The following is a 22,737-nucleotide window of genomic DNA, read 5'->3' on the forward strand; positions in this document are numbered from 1 at the left end:
CAGAGAGAACAACTGGGATAATACTGGGGAATGGAGACAACCCTCCCTCCTCAAGACAGGTTTGCTGGCCGTTTCCTCACCAGTCCTATCCCTTTCTCAACATTTTTTCTGCCTTGACCAGGAAGATACAATTTTTTTACCCACCTCTGATTGCGAATGGGGGCTGCATGGAGTATGGAACGCATTTCCGGTATGTCATATCCAAACCATGAAACTGTGCTGAATTTGTAGAGTCAGACAGAGAAATCAGATCTCCTGATTCCTAGAACGGGCTCCCTCCCCTACTCTGCTAGCACACTTCAGAACTACCACCCCTGACGTTATTATTCCAGGTTTCCGAGGATATCAGATACAGCACCCTATGTTTGAAGAGTTCTTGCCTACCACCTTCTTCTGAAGGGAAAGCAGACCCACCCAGAATCAGAAGCCCAGTTCCATACTCAGTTTTCAAAATCTGGGGTTTTCATTGTGCAGATGACTGAAGAAATGGTGATAGAGTAATGTGGGGGTCTATTATGTCATTCTTAAGGTTTTAATGTGTTTTTACAGGCTGCTAACTTACTTAGCACAGCTCATAAACTCTGCCTGCATTTCTCAAACCACTTGCTTCCTCACTATCTTGACTTAACACATCTTATGAATTTCATCCACTCTATTTGTTCTTCTTGCCTTTTCCAGTAGAATTGAATACTCTCAAATCCTACAGCAAACATATATTATAGGCAGACAGACCTAGGGAAAAAATAAGATGAAAAAAGCAGAGAAAGAATTTTATTTTAGTGTCAGGAGAAGCAGAAACTAAAAGAGAGAGTAGCTGAGTCATGGTTAATGGTGGAGTTTAGAGCAGAAATCGGTGGGTGATTCCTGCCAAGCGGGACAAAGTATCAGTTGCTGGAATTGCATTGTCTGTGGAGATTTATTGGGAGCCTCCACGTATTAGTTTCTGACACAGCTAAATCGTAACAAATACAGTTGTATTCCAAGAAGCCATCATTCCCAACCACCTCACACCCACTTCCAGCCTCCACTTGTGCTGGAAATCGCACTCAGAATAATAATAATGCTGGGGACCTTGGGATTGGCATGTGCAAGGAGAAGATGATTGAGGAAATGGGAGTGAAGGAAGTTCACAGAACCATGGGAAAAAGTGAAGGACACCATGGGATAACCACTGTATATGAATACAGTTACTGCATGACTTATTTTGAGAAGAGTCTATATCTTGGACCCTCATGAGAACTATAAGCAAATTGTCCAGTTCAGGCCATGTCATCATTTCTTAGGGCTACCACAGCCCAGCACCACAAATTGGGTGGCTTAAAACCACAGAAATTTATTCTCAGGTTCTGTAGGCTAGAAGTTGGAGATCAGGATATTAGCAGGAGGATTCCTCCTAAGGGATCTGAGAGAGAATCTGTCTTGTGACTCTTTTCTAGCTTCTGGTGACCACTGGCAATCCTTGGTGTCCCTTGGCTTGTGAAAGCATCACTCCAATCTCTGCCTTCATCATCACATGGCCTTTGTCCAGTACCCATGTCTCTTCTTCCACTTCTTATAAGAATCCCTAATCATACTGGACTAGAGATTTTATCCAAATGGGGATTCCCAGGTAAAATACAGGACATTCAGTTAAATTGAATTTAGATATGCAATGAATAATTTTTTAAGTGTAAGTATGTTCCAAATATTGCCCAAGACATAATTATGCTAAAAATTATTCCCTGTTTAACTTAAATTCAATTTCTTGCATATTCATTCTTTTAATTGTGGTAAAATACACATAACATAGAATTTATCATCTTAATCATTTTAAACAAACAATTTTGTAGTGTTAAGTATATTCACACTGTTGTACAACCAACCTCTGTAACTTTTCATCTTGCAAAAACTGAAACTCTATACTCATTAAACAGCAATCCCTACTTCCCCTTCCCTTAATCTCTGGCAATCACCATTCTACTTTCTGTCTCTATGAGTTTGACTACCCCTAATATCTCATATTCAATCCCTGGTTAGTAACTGTGCACACACACATGATACCTCATATAAATAGAATCGTGCAATAGTTTTGTTTTGTTTTTTAACTGGCTTCTTTCACTTAGCATAATTTCCTCAAGATTCATCCATGTTGTAGCATGTGTCAGAATTTCCTTCTTTTTAAGATTGAATGGGGTTCCCTGGTGGCTCAGATGGTAAAGAATCTACTTACAATGCAAGAGACTCTGGATTAGGAAGATCCCTTGGTGAAGGGAATGGCTAACCATTCTAGAATCCTTGCCTAGAGAATTTCATAGACAGAGGAGCCCGGCAGGCTACAGTTCATGCAATCACAAAGAGTCAGACTGAGCAACTAACACTTTCACTTTTGCTTTAAGATTCAATAGTATCCTGTTGAATATGTATACCACATTTTGTTTATAGAATTCAAATTTAACTGAGCACTTGCATTTTTATTTGCTAAATCTGGTAAGCCTATTCCAAACACATTATTCTAGATGAGCTTTTTCTAGGAATTAGACCAGAGGAGGGGTTTATCCCAAAGATCATCTATATTAAGGAACAATGAGGAGACATAGCTAGCAACATTTTTCTCTTGTGATTTTGCACAAGTCATAGAATGTGGTTCAAAGGAATTCTAATTTAAATTAGAATTACAATTCCATGTCAGGAGTTCCTGAACAGGAGGCTGTGCAAGATTTGCAGGAGTTCTGTGAACCCCTCAAAATCACCAGCCATGTTGAGTATATGTTCATCTTCATGAGAAAAGGAACCATAAGATTTTGCAAAGGTGTCTAAGAACCCCCACCCACCCAAGGATGTCAGGAGACACCATCCTAATGACTGAAGGCATAGCTGTGAACTCAGGGAAGGCATTTTTGCTGGAGGCTTGAGTATTATTAGTTTTCAGAAGATCAATTTTCTGATTCAGTTCAGTTCAGTCCCTCAGTCGTGTCCGACTCTTTGTGACCCCATGAATCACAGCACACCAGGCCTCCCCGTCGATCACCAACTCCCGGAGTTTACTCAAACTCATGTCCATCGAGTCGGTAATGCCATCTCATCCTGTGTCGTCCCCTTCTCCTCCTCCTACCCAACCTTAAAAATGGAGAAAATCTCAGAAATGAAATAGTTGAAAGTTTACCCATGTCCTGAAGCATCTCTCTCAAATGAGGGATGAGTGTGAGATGCCATGCTTCTACATCTTTCACAGGAGCTGAATGGAAGCCAGTTTAAGAGTGGATGGTGATCTCTGTAAATTTTCTGATGATGGTTAACTTTAAGAGGCATATGCTTTAAATGCAAAGTCCCTTAAAGAGATTAACAAAGTGAGAGAGAGACAGGCAGAGGGCACTGCCTGAGCAATAGACAACCTTACTCCCTATTAAAAGCTAGTGACCATTTTGATAATTACTACTTTGTTTTTCCTTTAGAAATCCTTCTTCAAGTTACCAATAGCTCTTACCAATGAGCTTGACTGGCCCCAGCTATCTGGTACTACTGGATTTCTGCATTCCACCAGCAGGTATGTATGTTTGCATACCCTCAAACATTTCAATGTGTCTATGTAAGGAACAATAGGAGATGAGGTTTGTTCCCAAGATGTTAAAATGAGAATGATTAGAAACTGTTTCTGGAACACAAGTGACACAACAAACCCATCACTGACATAGAGTCTATCTTGTGATGTTAATCATGCAAATTAAATTCTATCTGTGCTGGCAAGGAACGCGCACTCCTGCTTGGGGGCTCTAGAGTTGACCTCTGATAAAAAGTACTCTAGCACACCACTGAATTTTTCTGACTCAAGAGGTGAAGAAGTTTACTTTCTTATTTACACCCATATACATATTAACATTTTAAAAGATAACAGGCAAGTCTTAAAGTCCTAGAATCATTGTGGCTTTAATGCTCTGAAGTTGAAAGTAGAGATGACTCATGACAAGTCTGGAGTGTCAACAGACCCAGTGAGCTCTGTGTCCCTGGGTGTTGACTCGGGGCCTGGGAACAGCCAGTGCCCCCCTTCCTTTCTGCATCTATTCTGTCCTCAGACCAGGGGGTTCCTCTCTGATCAATATGAAATCCCACTCATTTCCCAATCCTATTGGAGTTTCTACCCATCATCCTGTCAGAGCCCAGCAGGCAGACTGATCCTCCATAGAAAGTCAGTGGAGTAAAAGGGAGAGGAAAACTTGTGAGTCTTCAGACACAAATGGCTTATAATTCTTATAAGGGCTTTGCAGAGAGATTCTGACCCCGTGACACAAAGGAAGGAACCATCTAGCTGTGGCTTATGTGAAAATCATCTCTATCCTGAGCTAATCTGTGCTGACCTAGCACCTTCTCGTATTAGGCTCTGCGTTGCTATTTACAAAACACACTCTGTTCATGGAACTTGCTCCACGTTGACTCTCAGCACTGTCCTCATCAGCTTTATTTCCAAGAAGGTGCACACCCTGGCTGGTTGGCCACCTGCCCTGTGACGTTTTTTCTCTATACATTTGTGGGGGCCCAAGCTATCTGGTTGTCTTTCTGTTGGTGTCTATTTGCCACCTGTTCCTGTGTTCTCTACCATGCAGCTGCAATGACAAAGAATATATTTAACTCCTTTTGATAGAACAGGAAATTCCCTGTCTGGAATAAGAGTTGCAGTGGATCCCCATTAAGCAAAAACACAGCAGCATGATGGTCCCAGGGTGTCACCATTCAGTATGTCCCTTGTAGCACTCGCTTCTGTTAAACCATCTCATATACTGTCATGCAAATTATTTTTGTTGTTGTTCAATAGATAAGTCATGTCTGACTCTTTGTGACCCCATGGACTGCAGCAGGATAGGCTCTTCTGTCCTCCACTATCTAACGAAGTTTGCTCAGATTTATGTCCATTGAGTCAGTGATGATATCTAGGCATTCTATCCTCTACCGCCCCCTTCTCCTTTTGCCTTCAATCTTTCCCAGCATCAGGGTCTTTTCCAATCAGTTGGCTCTTCACATCAGGTGGCCAAAATATTAGAACTTCAGCTTCAGCATCAGTCCTTGCAATGAATATTCAGGGTTGATTTCCTTTAGGATCGACTGATTTGATCTCCTTGCTGTCCAAGGGATACTCAAGAGTCTTCTCCAGCACCACTATTTGAAAGCATCAATTCTTTGACACTCAGTCTTCTTTATGAATTACAACTGGAGTACATGACTGATAGAAAAACCATCACTTTGACTGTATGTACTTTCGTTGGCAAAGTGATATCTCTGCTTTTTAATACACTACCTAAGTTTGTCATAGCTTTCCTTCCAAGGAGCAAACGTCTTTTAATTTCATGGCTGCAATCACCATCCATGGTGATTTTGGTGCCCAAGAAAATAAAATCTGTCACTGTTTCCACTATTTGCCATGAAATGACGGGACCAGATGCCATCATCTTAGTGAGAGAGTCAATTCCTAGGCAGGTTGATAAGAACTCCAGGGGTCCCCAAGGAGAGAGGGGTCTGGAATTCTCAAGGTGGAGGAAAGGACAAATTTTTTTTCCCTCTACATTCCTTAGGATTATATAACAATAATGTATCCTGCTTGAGGAAAATTTCTGGAAAAAAACTTCTGTTAATCCTGCTATCTTAAAATGTAAATTCTGGGAGTGAGTCTAGTAAGGCCTTTATAACCTCCAGACATTCTTTTGATTCACTGTAATAACTAATTAAAATGTATATAACTCCATTGCTAACACTAGCAAGGGGGCACTCTTTCTGCCTCCTTCTGATGTCTATGTCAGAAGCTTTCTCTATCTCTTTTATACTTTAATAAAACTTTATTACACAAAAGCTCTGAGTAATCAAGCCTCACCTCTGGCCCCAGATTGAATTCTTCTCCTCTGGAGGCCAAGAATCCCAGTATCTTTTGTGATTCAGCAACAACCTTTCATTAGTCTTTTTATTATTGTGTTTTAAGCCAGGTTTTTCACTCTCCCCTTTCACTCTCATCAAGAGACTCTTTAGTCCTTCTTTACTTTCTGCCATTAGGGTGGTATCATCTGTATATCTGAGGTTGTTGATATTTCTCTTGGCAATCTTGATTCCAGCTGTGATTCATCCAGTCTAGCATTTTACATGATGTAAAATGCATCTAAGTTAAAAATAAGCAAGGTTACAATATACAGCCTTGATGTCTTCCTTTCCCAATTTTGAACCAATCAGTTGTTCCATAGCTGGTTCTAACTGTTGCTTCTTGACCTGCATACCAGTTTCTCAGGAGACAGGGAAGCTGGTCTGGTATTGCCATTTCTTTAAGAATTTTCCACAGTTTGTTGTGATTCACACACACAGTCAAAGGCTTTAGTGTAGTCAATGCAGCAGAAGTAGATGTTTTTCTGGAATTCCCTTGCTTTCTCCATAATCCAACAAATGTTGGCAATTTGATACCTAGCTCCTCTGCCTTTTCTAAACATAGCTTGTACATCTGGAAGTTTTCAGTTCATGTATTGCTAAAACCTAGCTTGAAGGATTTTGAGAATCATACTGTTCATGGGGTTCTTGTGGCAAAAACATAGTGGAGTGGGTTGGCATTTCCTCCTCTGGTGGACTCGTTTTGTCAGAACTCTTCACTATGAACCTTTAGCCTTAGGTGGCCCTGCACATCATGGCTCATAGCTTCATTGAGTTATGCAAGCCCCTTCGCCATGACAACAAGGCTGTGATCCATTAAGGGAATGCAAATTATCCCTTCAGATAACCTGTGCTAGGCCAATCTCCTTTAAAGAACAAAGAGTTACTAAATCACTAAAGAGAGATTGGCGTTAGAATGAGGATCCTCTTCTGGCAGAACCCGAAGAATAAGCAGAACATTGACTTAGAAGCAGTGTTTGTGAGAGATGTGGCAGCTGCCTCGGGCATTTTGAGCAAATGTTCCTTTGGGTCCAAATGCTTATCAACATGGGATGAAATTTATGGATTTCTCTATTCAACTGGATCTCTGAAAACTGCCTCCTGCCTCACCCTTTGGATGTTCACAGTGTTATTTGGAAAATGTACCTTTGAAAGCAAAAAAAAAATGTACCTTTGAAAGCAAAAAAATGTCATTTGGAAGAGAAGATGGTTGTTTTTCTTTCTTTCTTCTGTCAAACCCTCCACCCACTCAAAATTTAATATCTCCTTTACGAGATGAAAGTAACTCTAATTGAAATTACATGCATGCATTAAGAGACAACATAACCACTTAGTTTTACAAATCTTTACATCACTCAGTTGAGTCAACATTAATAAAATCCGTTCTCTTGACTCTCAGGCTTCAGAAAATTCAAAAAGTAATATCCCTTAAAACTATGTGCTTTCCGAAAGAAATTGAGTAGGTTGAAGGCAAAAACAAAAAATGAGGCTGGCAGCTTAGGGTCTGGGAGCCTGACAATAGGGAGAACTCTATAAGCAAGAAGAAAAATCTATTTTTTAAAGATTAAAAATAGTTATTTGTGTTCAGAATACTTTCAAACACAGCTAATGTAATAGGAAAATCCTATTTCAGTTAAAGAAGTCAAGACCCGGTAACCTATATAGAAGGATATAAAACAATACCAAAACTTCAGGAAGGAAGAACTTCTTGTTTAAAAGCAATATATTAATAGATGAGGGATATTAAGAGATACAAACTTCCAGGTACAAACTAAGTGAATCTCAGGAGTGAAGTGTACAGTGAGGGAAATATGGTCAATAATTATGTAATATCTTTGTACGATGATAGATGGTAACTAGACTTATCATGGTGATCATTTAGAAATGCATAAAACTATTGAACCACTATGTTGTGTATCAGAAACTAACACAGTGTTATAGTTCAATTATATTACAAAAACAAACTCATAGAAAAAGATCATATTTGTGGTTACCAGAGGATAGGAGGAGGAGGAATTGGATGAAGACAGTCAAAAGGTACAAAGGTACAAACTTACTGTTATAAGATAAATAATTACTAGGGGCATAATATACAAAATCATAAATATAATTAGCACTACTATACATTATATATGACAGTTGTTAGGAGAGTAAACCCTAAGAGTTCTCATCACAAGGAAAGTAGTATTTTATGTTGTATCTATAAGAGATGATGGGGCTTCCCAGTTGGTGCAGTGGTAAAGAATCTGCCTGCCAATGCAGGAGACGCAGGAGACATGGGTTTGATCCATGGGCTAGGAAGATCCCCTGGAGGAGGAAATAGAAACCCACTCCAGTATTCTTGCCTGGAAAACCCCATGGACAGAGAGCCTGGCGGGCTACAGTCCATGGGCAAATAGTCGAACATGACTGAGCGACTGAGCACATACGAGATGATAGATGTTCACCAAAGTTATTGTGATAATCGTTTCATGATAGGTGTAAGTCAGATCATTCTGTTGTACATCTTTAACTTAAATGGTAATGTGTGTCAACAGCAAAAGCAACATCTAAAATTCCAGAGCACTGTGAGTCTGTATGGTAGCGTAGAAGGAAGTCTGTGTTTACAGATGAAAGGGTGCTGGTTCTGTACGGCTGCAGGTGGAACATTTACCATTCCTGGACTTCATTTTTGTGATGAAGGGGAGTTGCACCTGCTGATCTCTGAAGTTCTCTCTGTTATTCAGGTTTGGTTGCTGTTAGGGCAACATGACGTTCGAGTCAATGTCCTTCTTTAGCTGCTGCTTGAATTAGAACCATTAGGAAAACTGCTGGGGAGAGATGCTCCTCCTTCTTGCCACCTTCTATGCTTTTTTCCAACCCTTAGCTAACTGGGGCTTGTGACTAATTTTGTGGGTCAGAGTCTGAAACATTCTAGGAACCAAATTTCTGTAGGGCCAGGGTTACTCTGCAATAGAAGTCGAGCTCATGCATAGTAAGCCCTGCATTAGGTGTTTGACCAGCTATTAATTAAAATGGTTCTCCATTATTATCTTTTATGCATCCTATTTTCTCCAAACAACGGCCAGAGAGGGGAATGGGTGACTCCAAATCCTTAACAGAAATAACCACCTGAACCCAACACATCTAACCTGAGCATTTATGGTTATCCAGCTCCCCTTCTGAAAGTTAGGCCTTCAGAGAAGAACTTCAGAGAAGTTCTGCCTGCCAGGGCTAAATGATAAAGAAGTTCTTCAAAGCTGGGAGGCAGAACCAGCTGGAGGGAAGAGCAAGGCAACAATCACAACTTTAAAAAAAAAAAGTAAGAAACTGCCATTAGCCTTAAAAAGTAATGAAAGCCAGGACCTCCCAAGGGGCTCAATGGACAAGAATCTGTCAATGCAGAAGACACGGGTTCAATCCCTGAGCCAGGAAGATCCCACATGCCACAGAGCGACTAAGCCCATGAGCCACAACTACTGAAGCCTGCATGCCCTGGAGCCTGTGCTCTGCAACAAGAGAAACCACCACAATGAGAAGTCCCCACACAGCAGCTAGAGAGTAACTCCCGCCTGCCGAAACTAGAGAAAGCCCGTGCTCAGAAAGGAAGACCCAGTAGAGCCAAAAATAAATAAATAAATAGATAATTTTTAAAAAGTCACAAAAGCCAAAAGAACCAAAAGCAATGACCAAAGTTACCATATCAAGCTAGAGAAATAAGAGTGAGACCAGTGGGCCAACATAAATTGGTGCAAAGTAGATGGAATTTTCTAGAGTAGCTGTTGCTCCCTCTGCTTCTGACTTAAATTTGCTATTTGGGCCAGAAACAAAGCAAACACTTAGAAAGAAATAGACAAAGCCATTGTTATAAGTGGCACAGTAATGCTATTCAAGGACATTTAAACACAAATCTTTGATGAGAAGTGTCCTAGAATCTGAGTGTTAAAGGTTATCTATTCTCTCCAACCCAATAGATATTATATGAGAGAACAATTTTGAAAAGCAGTGTATAACTCCAAACCAAGTCACTTGGAGCATTAAAAAGATAAAATTGGAGAGAAGGGATTTGAAGCTAAGATTTGCTAACCTAATTTCCTGTTTGGAAAAAAAAAAAAGAAGAAGACATGTACATACAAGGCACTAATGGGCTTAATAACCTTATTAAATCCATTATTCAAAAATTATATGTGATACAATTGCAAATGATTAGCCATCTTATAATTATACTTTGCAAAACAAACAATTAGCCAGAGAGTTGGTAATCTGAGGTTGGGTGAGGCTGACTGGAGTAGGAGATAGACTACATCAGTGATTTTCCAGGTGTGGTCCATGGACCTCTGAGGGTGGGTCTCTAAGACCCTTTCAGGGTAAGAACAGTATCCTCACAGCAATGCTAAGACAATAGTTGTCTTTTGCACTGTGTAGCCATTTAAATGAGGTAAAAAAAGCAATGGTGAGTAAAACTGCTGACATATGAGCATGAATCAAAGTTGCACTAAGTCATAATAATAATCATAGTGGTCTTCACCTCCACACCTCCTAGATTAAAAAAGAGGGGACATCTGCCCTTGAAAATGCCACCTATAAAATAGGAAAAAAAATATTAATTTTATTAAAGTAAGTACATGATTTTTAAGAATGTCATCTGATGAAACAGAAATATGCATAGAGCACTTCTGCTGCAAAATAAAACATGATGTTTGGCCTAAAGAAAGGCACTTGTGTGAGGGAGTTGAAAACTGAATTAGTCAGTTTTTCATGGAACACCTTTTATTGAAAAAGACTGGAAAACAAATTATAGTTATTTAGACTTGTGTATATGGCAGGTATTATATCTACAATGAATGAAATGAGCTTGTCACTTCAAGGAAAACAACTGACAGTATTGGTTGCCAATCATAAAGTTTGAGCTTTCAGAGAAAATTTAGAATTTTTGAAAAATTCTATCTTCTGCTATGAACTTGACAACTTTCTATTACTCCAAGTCCTTTCTAATGAGATACATGGTGCTAGCAACAGGTATGATTTTTCAATATTGTGTCATAACGTGTCATGTATGGATGTGAGAGTTAGACCATAAAGAAGGCTGAGTGCTGAAGAATTGATGCTTTCGAATTGTGGTGCTAGAGATGACTCTTGAGTGTCCCTTGGACAGCAAGGATAGCAAACCAGTCAGTCCTAAAGGAAATCAACCCTGAATATTCATTGGAAGGACTGATGCTGAAGCTGAGGCTCAATACTTTGGCCACCTGATGGAAAGAGCTGACTGTTTGGAAAAGACCCTGATGTTGGAAAAGATTGAGGGCAGGAAGAGAAGGGGGAGACAGAAGATGAGATAGTTGGATGGCATCACTGACTCAATGGACATGAACTTGAGCAAACTCTGGAGATAGTGAAGGACAGGGAAGCCTGGCATGCTGCAGTCCACAGGGTCACAAAGAATCAGACATAACTTAGTGACTGAACAAGAACAATAACATCATAAGTTGTATCAACATTTGGAATACCTGCATAACTCAGTGAACCAATATTTTCTAAACGACCAATGCTTGATATAGGAAATCATGCCATTCAAAGGACAAGCTAAATCACTTGAATGTAACATAGTGCAAAAAATCCATTTCAGATTCCATATGGCAACTAATCAGTCTTTTAAGAGATAACTACTTGCTGAGTTTTGGTATAGAATCAAAGAAGGCTATTGGTTGTTATCTAAAAAGGATATTAAAATTTTATTCCCTTTTCCACCTAAATGTATATTTAAGACAAGATTTCCTTCATATAGTTCCCTTAAAAGAACACATCACAACAAATACAGAAGCAGATTTGAGAACCCTGTTGTCTTCTATTGTCAGACATTAAAGATGGTAAAATGATGCCTTTCTTCCCACTAATTGGGGGAGGAGTTGGGAAAAAAATGTTTTTAGAAAACAAATATTTCATTTATGTTAATATGGAATGGATTTATCATTTAAAATGATTAATAATTAAATGATCTTTTAAATTTGTAAGTTTTAATTTCCAGTATATATATATTGACAGCTATAACTCACATAAAAAAAAGCTCTCTGATTTCCTCAATAATTTTAAGAACATAAAGTGGTCCTGAGAGCAAAAAATTGAGACCTTCTATTACAGGGAATGAGCATGAAAAAGAAACGTGACTGAGGACAGTGGCTGGGGGATGCCAACACATAGCGGTTTGGGAAGAGAAGGAACCACCCTAAAAGGGAAAGGAAGCTAGAAGCAGTTAGTGTCCTGGATGCCAAGTGAAGAAAGTATTTCCAAAGGAGAAGTGCCCAGAAGCTAGATGGTGGGAGAGGGAGTGGAAGATGAGCCCTGAGAAGAACCACTGAGTGTCCAGATGGTGATCATGGTGACACTCTGACCAGACACATTTCATGGGGCAGAGATGGAAGTCTGATTGGAGAGAATAGGTTCAGGTTGTAATGAAGTAAATGCAAGTGAACATACACAACTCTAAACAGGTTTTACTATCAAAGGGAGCAGAGAAGTGAGGTGATAGCTCACAGGGAATAAGAGATAAGGGAGACATTTTTAGATGAGATATTCTACTACATGCTTGTAGAGATAGAAAGATCCAGAAGAGGGAGAAAGGCAGACAAAGGCAGGAACAGTTATTAGACAAGGCAGGAAGGGATGGAAGGCAGGCATTAGAGGCACGGCTTGGGGCAGGAAGGGCCATCTGAGGACACTGACTCCTAGCCCAGGACTCTTCCAGCCTTGTACTGACAGATCTCTCCATTGAGACAATGTCCCCTTTAACCCTACTTATTTTTTAATTTATTTATTCAAACCATGAACACATTTTTATTTTACAAAAAGTACTGAGGTATGTAATAAAAAAATCAAAGCCCTCCCCTAATTTCATTCCCATTCCCAGAAGAAAGCCCTGTTATCAATTTAGTGTGGTTTCCTAACAGACTCTTTCTATGTGTTTGTACATGAAGAAATAAATGCTTTGCTGGGGTTTTCCCATAAATGACATCATACTGTGCATAATATACTATAAATTAATGTTTCCATAATACTTCTTGAAGCATTTTCCATTCTGATGCAATTCTGCATGATATTTCATAGTGTGGTTGTTTCATTCTCCTACTGATGGACAGTCAACTTAATTCCAAGTCCTCACAAATTCCATTAGTTCTCTAATGAATTACCTATAGTTCTCTTTATGACTACATATGAGAATGTCTTTAGGAAAAAAGTTGCTGGATCAGAAGGTATACATTTTTAATTTTTTATAATCTTTCCAAAAGGGCTGCACCAATTTACATTCCCCAAAATGTTGCATAAGAATACTTGTTGCCCCACACCTTTGTCAATACTGAATGTTGCCCATTTTCTTAATTTTTTCCAATCTAACAAAAAGTATTTTATTGCATATTGTTTTATTATTGCATTTTATTTTATTACATATTTTTCTCGTATGTAACCTCTTGATTACGAGTGAGTTTGAATATTTTTTGTAGGCATTTAGGCCTCACCTTTGTCATATCTAGTTACTCCCATTTGTATTTCACCAACCAAAATTAGGAGTCAGTTCCTTGGACAGCATCTTCATACTAACCCACATCTGACTCTACAATTCTCTCCTGTGCTCCTATTTTGCTCCTTCAATACCAATATCATCTCACTTGTCACAACTGTTTACTCACTGTCTCCCCACTCCACCCACCCCACACCAGACTCTGCATCTCCAGTACTGGGATCAGGCTTGACTTCGCTCTGAAGCCCAAGCCCCTGGCACATTATGTGGCACTGTGGTTGGTATTCAATAATTAGAATCACTGAGTAAGTTCATAATGACATTACTTTACATTTGCAGAGTGTGGTACAATCTACAAACCTCCTTCCCTTGCAATTTCTCAGATTGCCTAAATCAAATCAGATTTGCAGGAATTAACATTTTAGGGAAAATGCCAGGGACAAGGGAGGAGGAGTATAAACAGCATGAATTGAATCACCAGCTGCATAACGGGATGCATATAAAAATAAATCAGTGTAACTTAAGCCCTTGGATTTCTAAGTGTGTTCTAAAATAAATATGTTCCACGAGAAATTAGCAAAAAGTCATCACAATATTAAAACAACTGCAGTCAACAAATTGGAAAAAATAAGTTTAAAGTAAAATTATCCATTCAGTAGTCAAATAAAAAGAATAAAACAAAGGAAAGATCTGCTATTTGAAGAAATTAAGCATTGATGTGAATTTTTGTCTGGAATGATATAATTTGACTGCAATCTAGATTGATCAAAGTATATGTACAACCTCCAAATTTTTCTAGTAGGATTCTTGTAGCTGATTGAACTTGAGATTTTAGGCTATGCCATAATGCTCAAATATAGATCACAGAGATAATTCATCAATGTTCTTCAAAACCTGTTCTGTGAAGCACTAGTTCCACAAGATGTTAAAAGGTATTGCACACATTTTTAAGAAGATTCCTAGGTCAAATAAGTTTTGGAAGTGCTGATTTAAATAAAGGAAAACAAGTTTAATCAGTGTAAGGTTTATCAGAGCCTTCAATAAGCCCCAAAAGCTTTGCTTAGCTCCAAGGTATAATATGAAACATTTCCTAAACTAATTTGACCACAGAACTATGTAATGTGTGTGTGTTTTATGAGAAAGATATACATCTCAAGAAACTAGTGTTGTACAGAGCATCCTTTGAGAAACACTGTTGAGATTACGAAAACAATCTTCTTCTATGCCACAAGTGATCTTTTCGGATTTATAAATATCCACAGCCTTAAATCCCCCAGTTTTATCACAGTTTAAATGTTTACCCTGATACAGTGGCCCAGAATCACATCTGAGGCTGCAAACATGAGGATGGAGAGAGTTATAATGCTGCCAGCTCAGAGAAGGTCAGAGAAAGGAATCTTTGTGCAAAGTTAACAGGTAAGAAGCTTCGTGTGAATATAGAGGCTCATGAATTATTGAACATGATGCCCATGAAGTCTATTTCCCCGTACTATTTTGCCGTTCCAGATTCAAAATCTATCATGCTGTCTTGCTAATCTTTTCAAGTCTGAACTCCTAGGACCTCCTCTGTAGTCATCCTCACCCCTGCAAACTCCCCCTGCATAATTAGCCCATTGCCAGACTCTCTGAATACACGAGTCATATTCTACATGTTTATCTCTCTCTGAAGCTGAAACCTTGGTTCTTCTCTGATGCAGTGAATTAAGGTTTCCACAGGGCTCTGGGCTGTGGCTAGTATCAAAGAACTAGAAGGAATTAAAAAAACTCTTTAATCTATCTCCCTGGCCCCATGCTGGCCTGACCTTCAACCACTTGGAAAGAAAATTATTCACCCTTTTCTTAAAACTTCCTAGTCATAGAGGTCCCTGAATAAAGTCTGTGTAGTCTCTAAGTTATCCTCCTTTATCCCTGGAGACTCCCCAGTCCTAATCCTTCCCATCAAATGTTACCATTTATCTCTCCCTCACCCCGTTGCTAGCCTTCCAAGCCCCAATGTTTTTGTCTGTGACTTACTCCCTGATATTCAGCTTGATAGTATCTCAGAATTTATACCCAAACTGACTGTGCTCCTGATGAGAGTTCAGAAATAGATTCAGAATCTTCATAAGGACTTGGTACATCTCTGTTGCTTCAATAATATTATATTTGGTTTATCCCAAAAACCTCTGATATGCTAAGCCCTTTGGGAAACTGTTTTTGTTGCCTCTCTCCAAATGGGTTCTGCTCTGAGTCAACAAAGGATGTGACCATTTTTTCAGTTTTAAAGCCACACATTTGTCCACATTATTCTTGAGGCTTGTTCTTGGTCTTATTCTTTCTCTTGTGTTTTTCTTTCAGTCATAGTGAAATGGAGTAGGGGTGGTGGTCCTTCGAAGGTTCTTAGATAAAGTGGGTTTTTGTGTGTTTTCTGAGACCATGTTGGGAAAAGCCACTAGTAGATCTAAGATGTATCTGTTCTGAATGTTGGTGTTAAAAATAAAAATCTGACTAGTGTCGGTGAAATGGCTGTACTTCCCAGGCCCTACAATAGATGGGGCTGATGAAACTGGGACTTTAATATGGTGAACTTTCAAGCCTACTCTGGATGTTGAGGACACGCCTATCTCAGACAGTATGGAAGGTGTAAGAAAGAAAGCTTTTAAGTACTCGTTCTCCGCACTCCTCAACTACAGAACTGAAGCTGTCACCTCTTCTACTAACCCATTGTACTGGGTTTTCCTCTGTTGGACTGGGTAGAACAGAGGAAAAATAGAGAAATAAAGATCATATGGGAAACTTGAGTCTGAGAAGAGAGAGGGGAGCAAACAGAGGGGGGGATGTGAAACCAGAATGGTGATCAGTTAACCTTACTATGCGTGGTATCCTCAGCTTAGCCTATTCATTCAAGTTACACTGGTGCTGTATATAAATAACTTTCTATTAAGCAATCTTTTCTGTTTATAGGCATCTCAAATATTGTATTACAGGCTTCTCAACATATTGTATTGATCCTTTTATCTTCTTAGAATCCCTGAGCACTGCATGAGAAATTTAATTCCTAAAATTTTTAAGGGAGATTATGTATTGAGAATGAGGATGAAAGAAAATAGTGTCTTTGATTAGATGAAATAGTTTCTAGTACTTAGTACAAAACCTCATCTCCAAAATTCAGAAATAGTAATTGTGGTCAGAAATAGTAATGGAACTATTCAGCTATTGGTAAAGATTTCTATATTCTTTCTGTAATGAAAGAATTAGAACTGTACCTATATTATTAATATCCACACTATTTACTCTCCATGAGTAGGTTAAGAGCGAAACAGTATTTTGGTACATAAATTCTATTTTTAGAAATGATTTTTGATGTCAAAAATATATTTCTGGCTAAATATTGGTAACAATTACTTTCCCAAAGGAAAATAACCCCTCTTTATTGACCGTGAAATTATTTTAGCATTGAACTCAGATCTAATGTCCACTTCCCATCTGCTTTTTTGAAATATAATAAAATAGTCAACGCAGAGGGCATAAATGATGCAGTGGATAAAGTATTCATTTCAGGCTTCTGGGTAGAAGAGCAGATTGAACAAAGCATTTACTTCTCTCTCTTGAGAAACCCCACTAAAATGACAGAAAATGAATTTGTCCACAAGGACAAAGAGAACAGAAAGAGCCAACAGTCACAAAATGTTGAAAGCCTGAAACACAAGGACAAGTGGTAACTGACTTAGTCTATTCAGGGAAGTTGCATCCCAAGCTAGGAGGATGGAAGACTGAGAAATAAACCAGTCTACACTGCAGAATTGCAAAGGACTTGGGAACTGGCTTCATATAGTAGTTCTAGACATGAAAGTGAGGCTAAAAACAAGTGGTAGTTGGGAGAGTACTTGGAAGATTACTGAAGAAGTAGTAAGATCCTCAGATCGGTTCCCTTCCCTTATTCTGAATGAGACTAGGGTTTATTCTCTGAGGATAACAAAATAAAGAGCTTCTGGACTGGGTGTGGTAAGGAACATCCTATGAAAACGCAAGCATGCTGAATCTAAGGTCCACCCACTGCTGGCCTCAGAAAGCTGGCAACCCAGCTGGAGACTAGAAGACCGTTCTCTGGGGAATCTGCACATCCCAAGAGGAAGGAGCCCCAAAGACTCTGACAGCAGTCGTTCCTTGAGAAAGACCCAGCCAGCTCACCCACTAGTGAGGACCATAGATAGCAAGCCACACCCAGCAGGCCTACTTTCCAATCCACTTTAAGATTTCAACTGATTTCCACTTTTAAACATAAGCCAACAAGCCAAGATCATTGGATATATTAGAAAAATTTCAAATGTAAAAAACAGCATAAAATAAAGAGAAAAACAACTTCAAGAAGACAGAAACTATGTTAAAAAAAAAACCAATTTTTAACTCTAATTAGAGTCAAACCTGATTTGGTGACTGAATAGCAACAACAACATCCCACTTATAAAAGTAATTAAAATGAATATCTTCAAAAAGACAAGAGAATATATTAATTCAGGTAACAAAAAAGATAAATTATACTAGTGATATAGGAAGATTTTCATAGATGTATTGAAAAAAATCAAGTTGAGGATATTATCCAGAAAATAGAGTAGAAGACAAAGAGATAGAAAATAGGACAGAAAAACTAGGAAAATCAGAGAACCAGAGTAGGTGACCCGATACCCAAATAACAGGAGTTCTAAGAAAGGAAGACATCATCAGTGGAATAATTCAAGAATATATCTCAGAACTGAGTGACATGAATTTACAGGTTGAAAGGATCCATCAAATGTCTAACACTGAATGAAAATAAAGCCACGCCGAGCCCATCATCACGACGCTTCAGAACACTCAGAATAGATGCTACTCAGATTCTTAAAAGGATTGCGACACAGAATAACTTCAGACAATAACACTAGGAGGCCAGGAGCCAATGAATTGATTCCTTGAAACTTCTGAGGGAAAATGAAATTAACCTAGAATTCTATAAGCATCCTTTCTGGATATCTATTATTGTGTAACAAAGTACCCCAAATTTCAGTGGCTTAAGAGAAGTCATTATTATATCTCACAGTTTGGCACCGTGAGAAATTCAGGAATTCAGGCAGAACTTGACTGGCCAATTCTTCCTCTCCATGTGGCACTGACCACAGACACTTGATGATATTCACGTAGTGCTGGGCTGTAAAGGAATGCCTGAGAAGGGGTGACCAGAAAGCTGGGTTTAGCTGGGCCTCTCTTCCTTTCCAGGTAGGGTTTTGTTTTTTTTTAATAGACTTTAATTTTTTAGCAATTTTAAGTTTACAGAAAAATTGAGCAGAAAGTGCTGAGAATTCCCATGAATGCCTCATCTTCTCAATTCCCCCTATTATTAACAACTTGCATTAGTATGGTACATTTGTTATAAATGAAGAGTCAACATTGATACAGTATTATTAACTGAAGTCCATAGTTTATATTAGGGTTTTCTCTTTGTGTTGTGCTTTCTATGAGGTTTGACAATGTGTAATGACATATATTCCCCATTACAGTATTATACAGATTAGTTTCACTGCCCTAAAAAGCCCCTGTGCTCTACCTGTTAATCTTCCCCTCCCTCCTCATAACCCCTGGAAACTACCAATTTTTTTTTTACTGTCTCTATATTTTGCCTTTTCCAGAATGTCACATAGTTGGAATTATGTAGTATGTAGCCTCTTCAGATTGGCTTCTTTTACTTAGCAATATGCACTTAAGTTATCTCTGTCTTTTCATGCCATGACAGCTCACTTCTTCGTATTGTGACCAATAGTCTATTGTATGGATATACCTGGTTCATTTGTCTATTCACCTATTGAAGGACATCTTGGTTGCTTCCACTGTAAGGCTTTCTTACATGATGTCTCCAGAAAGATAGACTTCTCAGATGATAGACCAGGGCTCTAAGAGACCAGAGTTGCCAAGAATCTTAAAAGCCAAGCCAAAACTGGCATAGTGTCACTTCCACCACATCTTATTGGTGAAAGAGGTAACACGACAGCCAAGATTTAAGGGTAGGATTGTCAAAGATATGAAGCCATTCTTAAATCTACCACATTGGTCAATGAGCAGACTCTGATGGTCCTAGAGGCCTATCTCCTTCTTCCTATTGGTAGCTCAGCAAGAAGCCAAGGGATTCCTCCTTTTTAACAAACCAATTAGATATCCCAGAAATCTATTATTATTAAATTACATAGTGACTTATATACTCAAGAGTTTTCTTTCTGTAAAAATATATAGCTAGTCTAGCTATGTACTGTCTGAGACACCTTTTTATCAGATAATGAGAGTTCAGAAACCAAATGAACACTGCTACTTCTTTATTTGAGTTTTTTCCCCAAAAAGTCCTATTAACCCTATTTGTGTTTGTACTTATGGTGTGACAGGCTATGATTCTGGGCCCACCCTCCACGTCACCAGCAATACCTCACCACCCTACACCTCACCAAGTCAAGAAGTAAAAACAGTTTCAGATATACAAATGCTAATAATAATGTTACTTCCCACACATCCTTCAAACATAGTATTTAAAAGTATGCTCCATCAAAAATAAGAAAAATGTGGCCTTCCAGAAAGTGAGATATCCAATAAGTCAGAAAGAAGTGAAGAAAATCCCCAGGAGGGTGAAGAAGGGCTCCCAGGACACATATATGCCATTAAGATTTAGCGAGGCGGGTGGGGCACGGATTTGGAGTTTTTATTATAGTTGATTACAATGTCGTATCAACTTCACATGTATAGCAAACCTATTCAGTTGATTACAATATTGTATCAACTTCACATGTGTAGCAAAGCTATTCTTTTTCAGATTCTTTTCCCTTATAAATTATTGCAGAATATTGAATATAGTGTATTGGGTATGGTCCCCTGGGCTATATATACTCCAGGTCCTGTTCCATTATCTATTTTATATACAACAGTGTGTATGAGTTAATACTAAACCCCTATTTTATTCCCCTTCCCCTTTCTCCTTTGATAACCACGTTTGTTTTCTATTATCATTAGTTTTCTTAGACTTCAGAAAGAACACTACTTGCAGTGCATTCCAAATATGTATATATTTGGGATACAAATATGTATCCCAAACCTGATACATGCTTACCTGTCTGAAGCACTGAAACAGTTGGCAAGCACTCTAATACAATGAGTGAAACTTATATAACACTTAAAAATAAATGGTGATTTATGTAAGGTTGTGAGACAGGAAGTCTATTTTAATGAAGAGAAGATAAAATACACTTGAGAAGATAATCAAAAATGTCTGAGTTTAATTATTATTCATTAATTTATACCTGGTCTTATTTCAAAAAAGGATTTTAGGAAGCCTATGAAAGTATGGAGAACATAACATTAAATTGCATTTAAATTAAATTAAAATTTGGCAAAAGAAGATAGAAAATCAAAGATGGGACAAAGAGGCAAGGAAGTGACTTAAAATATGTGCAGTTATAGCCTGCTACTGGTTGAAAATTTGTCTCTAAGATCTGTGTCCATTAGTATTATTGAATGTTAAGTAAGAGATTATGGAAAAACCCAAACAAACTCTTGGGCTAACCCAATAGATTCAGCTATAAGTAACAGAGAAACTCAATGTCTGGGAATTTAAATAAGATAACAGAGGAGTTTATTTCTCTCACATATGCAATCCAGGTCTGATACGGGAGCTCAGCTCTCACCCCTCTGCCTTCTCAGTGTAGAACTTATCCCCGTAGTCCAAAATGGCAGCTATCCTATTGTGGGCAGCAGAAGGGAGGAAAAGGACTAAGCAAGGTCACCAGACAATTGTTTCCTGAGATGCATTCCCAGAAAGTGTCACTGGAGAATTCCGCTTCCATCTCATGGTCCAAAGCTTAGTGAGGTGGACACTCCTAGCTGCAGGTAAAGATGAGTAAAGCCATCATCATTCAGGGAGCAGACACGTGTCCTACTAAAACTTCTATTGAAATAGATGAAGGTGGGGGGAACTTCCCTGGTGGTCCAGTTAAGACTCCCTGCTCCCAATGTAGGGGATGCAGGTTTGACCCCTGGTTGGGGAACGGGGATCCCATGTGCCACATGGCACAGCCAAAAAAGTTTTTTTAATTAAATTAAAACAAATTAAAAAGTAAAATGGAAGAAGGGGGAGAAATGAATCTGAAAGACCACAAGAGCATCTGCCACAGCTTCACAACAACCAAAAGAAGAATGGGAACATGGTCAGGTTTGAAATAATCAAGCTGGTAAAAATGATCAATTGTTCAAGAGATTTACAACAGCTCTTGGTTAAAAGGTTAGAAAGGGATGATTGGAAGTCTTCATTAAAAAAATGAAGAAATTTGGTCTTATCACATCAATGCAACCCATTTTGTAGAACTGTTCTTATAACAATTCCTAGTAATGTATTGATAGTTTAGAGAAAATGTGTCTGCAGATATTTGATTTTCTGAGTTCATTTTCACATTTTAAAAAATCACAATAAAAACATGCTTCTTTGAACTCTATCTTGTAAATGTCCTGAAATTAAATATACACATATATGTTTCTTCCAGAATTAAACAAAACTCTATTTACCTTCGTTTACGGAAAAGAAACCACTGCAATCACAGGGACTATCAGAATATTTCCAAAAATGGTATGTAGTGTTCTGTTTAAATCTTCACCAATGTGCCTGTAATGATTAATTTTATTTCATGAGTACCCAAAAGCAGAGAATTAGATAAGAAGACTAAAATGAACAAATTCCCTTTCTAATACCATTGCCTTTTCTGAGAGGGGGGCCTTGGGTTCAAAGCCTTTCACCCACAGCAAAAGAGAATGAGACAAGATGCAGTCAAGGCAAAGACTGCAGGGGTGTCTCAGTCATCCAGCAGCAAAGTTCCAGAAAGGCCAGAGTGAGGACCTCAAGGTTCAGGAGGCAAGAACTGAGTGAGCATTACCAAAACAAGGGCTGATTGAAATCCAGGTCATTGCAAAGACTCTGCTTTCCCTATGGTGAACCATCACCCACATTTCTACCGGTCTTGGGGTTTTAAGAAAAATAGCTAAGAGTTTGTGGCTGAAATCCCCCAAAGCCATTTTAAAAAGGAACTTGTTTTCAGAGTGGTGTCGTGACTTCCAGGTCTCCATCCACTTCCAGTGTGTCTCACACATCTGTGTCTTCTGAGTTTGCCTCTTCCCTGTGTGGTTCTCACCTTCCACCTTGGACCCAGATTCAGTCAATTGCCACACAATTTTGACTAAACTCCTGATTGATAAACCATGACCTTCAGTTCAGTTCAGCTCAATCATTCATTTGTGTCCAACTCTTTGTGACCCAGACGTGGTGCTGGACTGCAGCACTCCAGGCTTCCCTGTCCATCACCAACTCCCAGAGCTTACTCAAACTAATGTCC

General features: G+C 38.8%; 1 protein-coding gene across 5 annotated transcripts in view; it reads left to right on the forward strand.

Moving 5' to 3' along the window:
• AOAH (acyloxyacyl hydrolase) overlaps positions 1–22,737 on the forward strand; it is a 180,274-nt gene that overhangs the window by 99,673 nt on the left and 57,864 nt on the right. For 4 of the 5 annotated variants that reach the window (XM_043463197.1, XM_043463198.1, XM_043463196.1 and 1 more), the window contains exons 13-14: positions 3,432–3,523; positions 21,895–21,977. In XM_043463197.1, coding sequence (XP_043319132.1) covers positions 3,432–3,523; positions 21,895–21,977 — 175 coding nt within the window. The remainder of the gene's footprint in view (positions 1–3,431; positions 3,524–21,894; positions 21,978–22,737) is intronic. The other variant, XM_043463199.1, reaches the window with a different exon arrangement.

This window comes from Cervus canadensis, chromosome 3 (genome assembly GCF_019320065.1).
Source record: "Cervus canadensis isolate Bull #8, Minnesota chromosome 3, ASM1932006v1, whole genome shotgun sequence".
NCBI classification, from domain to species: domain Eukaryota; kingdom Metazoa; phylum Chordata; class Mammalia; order Artiodactyla; family Cervidae; genus Cervus; species Cervus canadensis.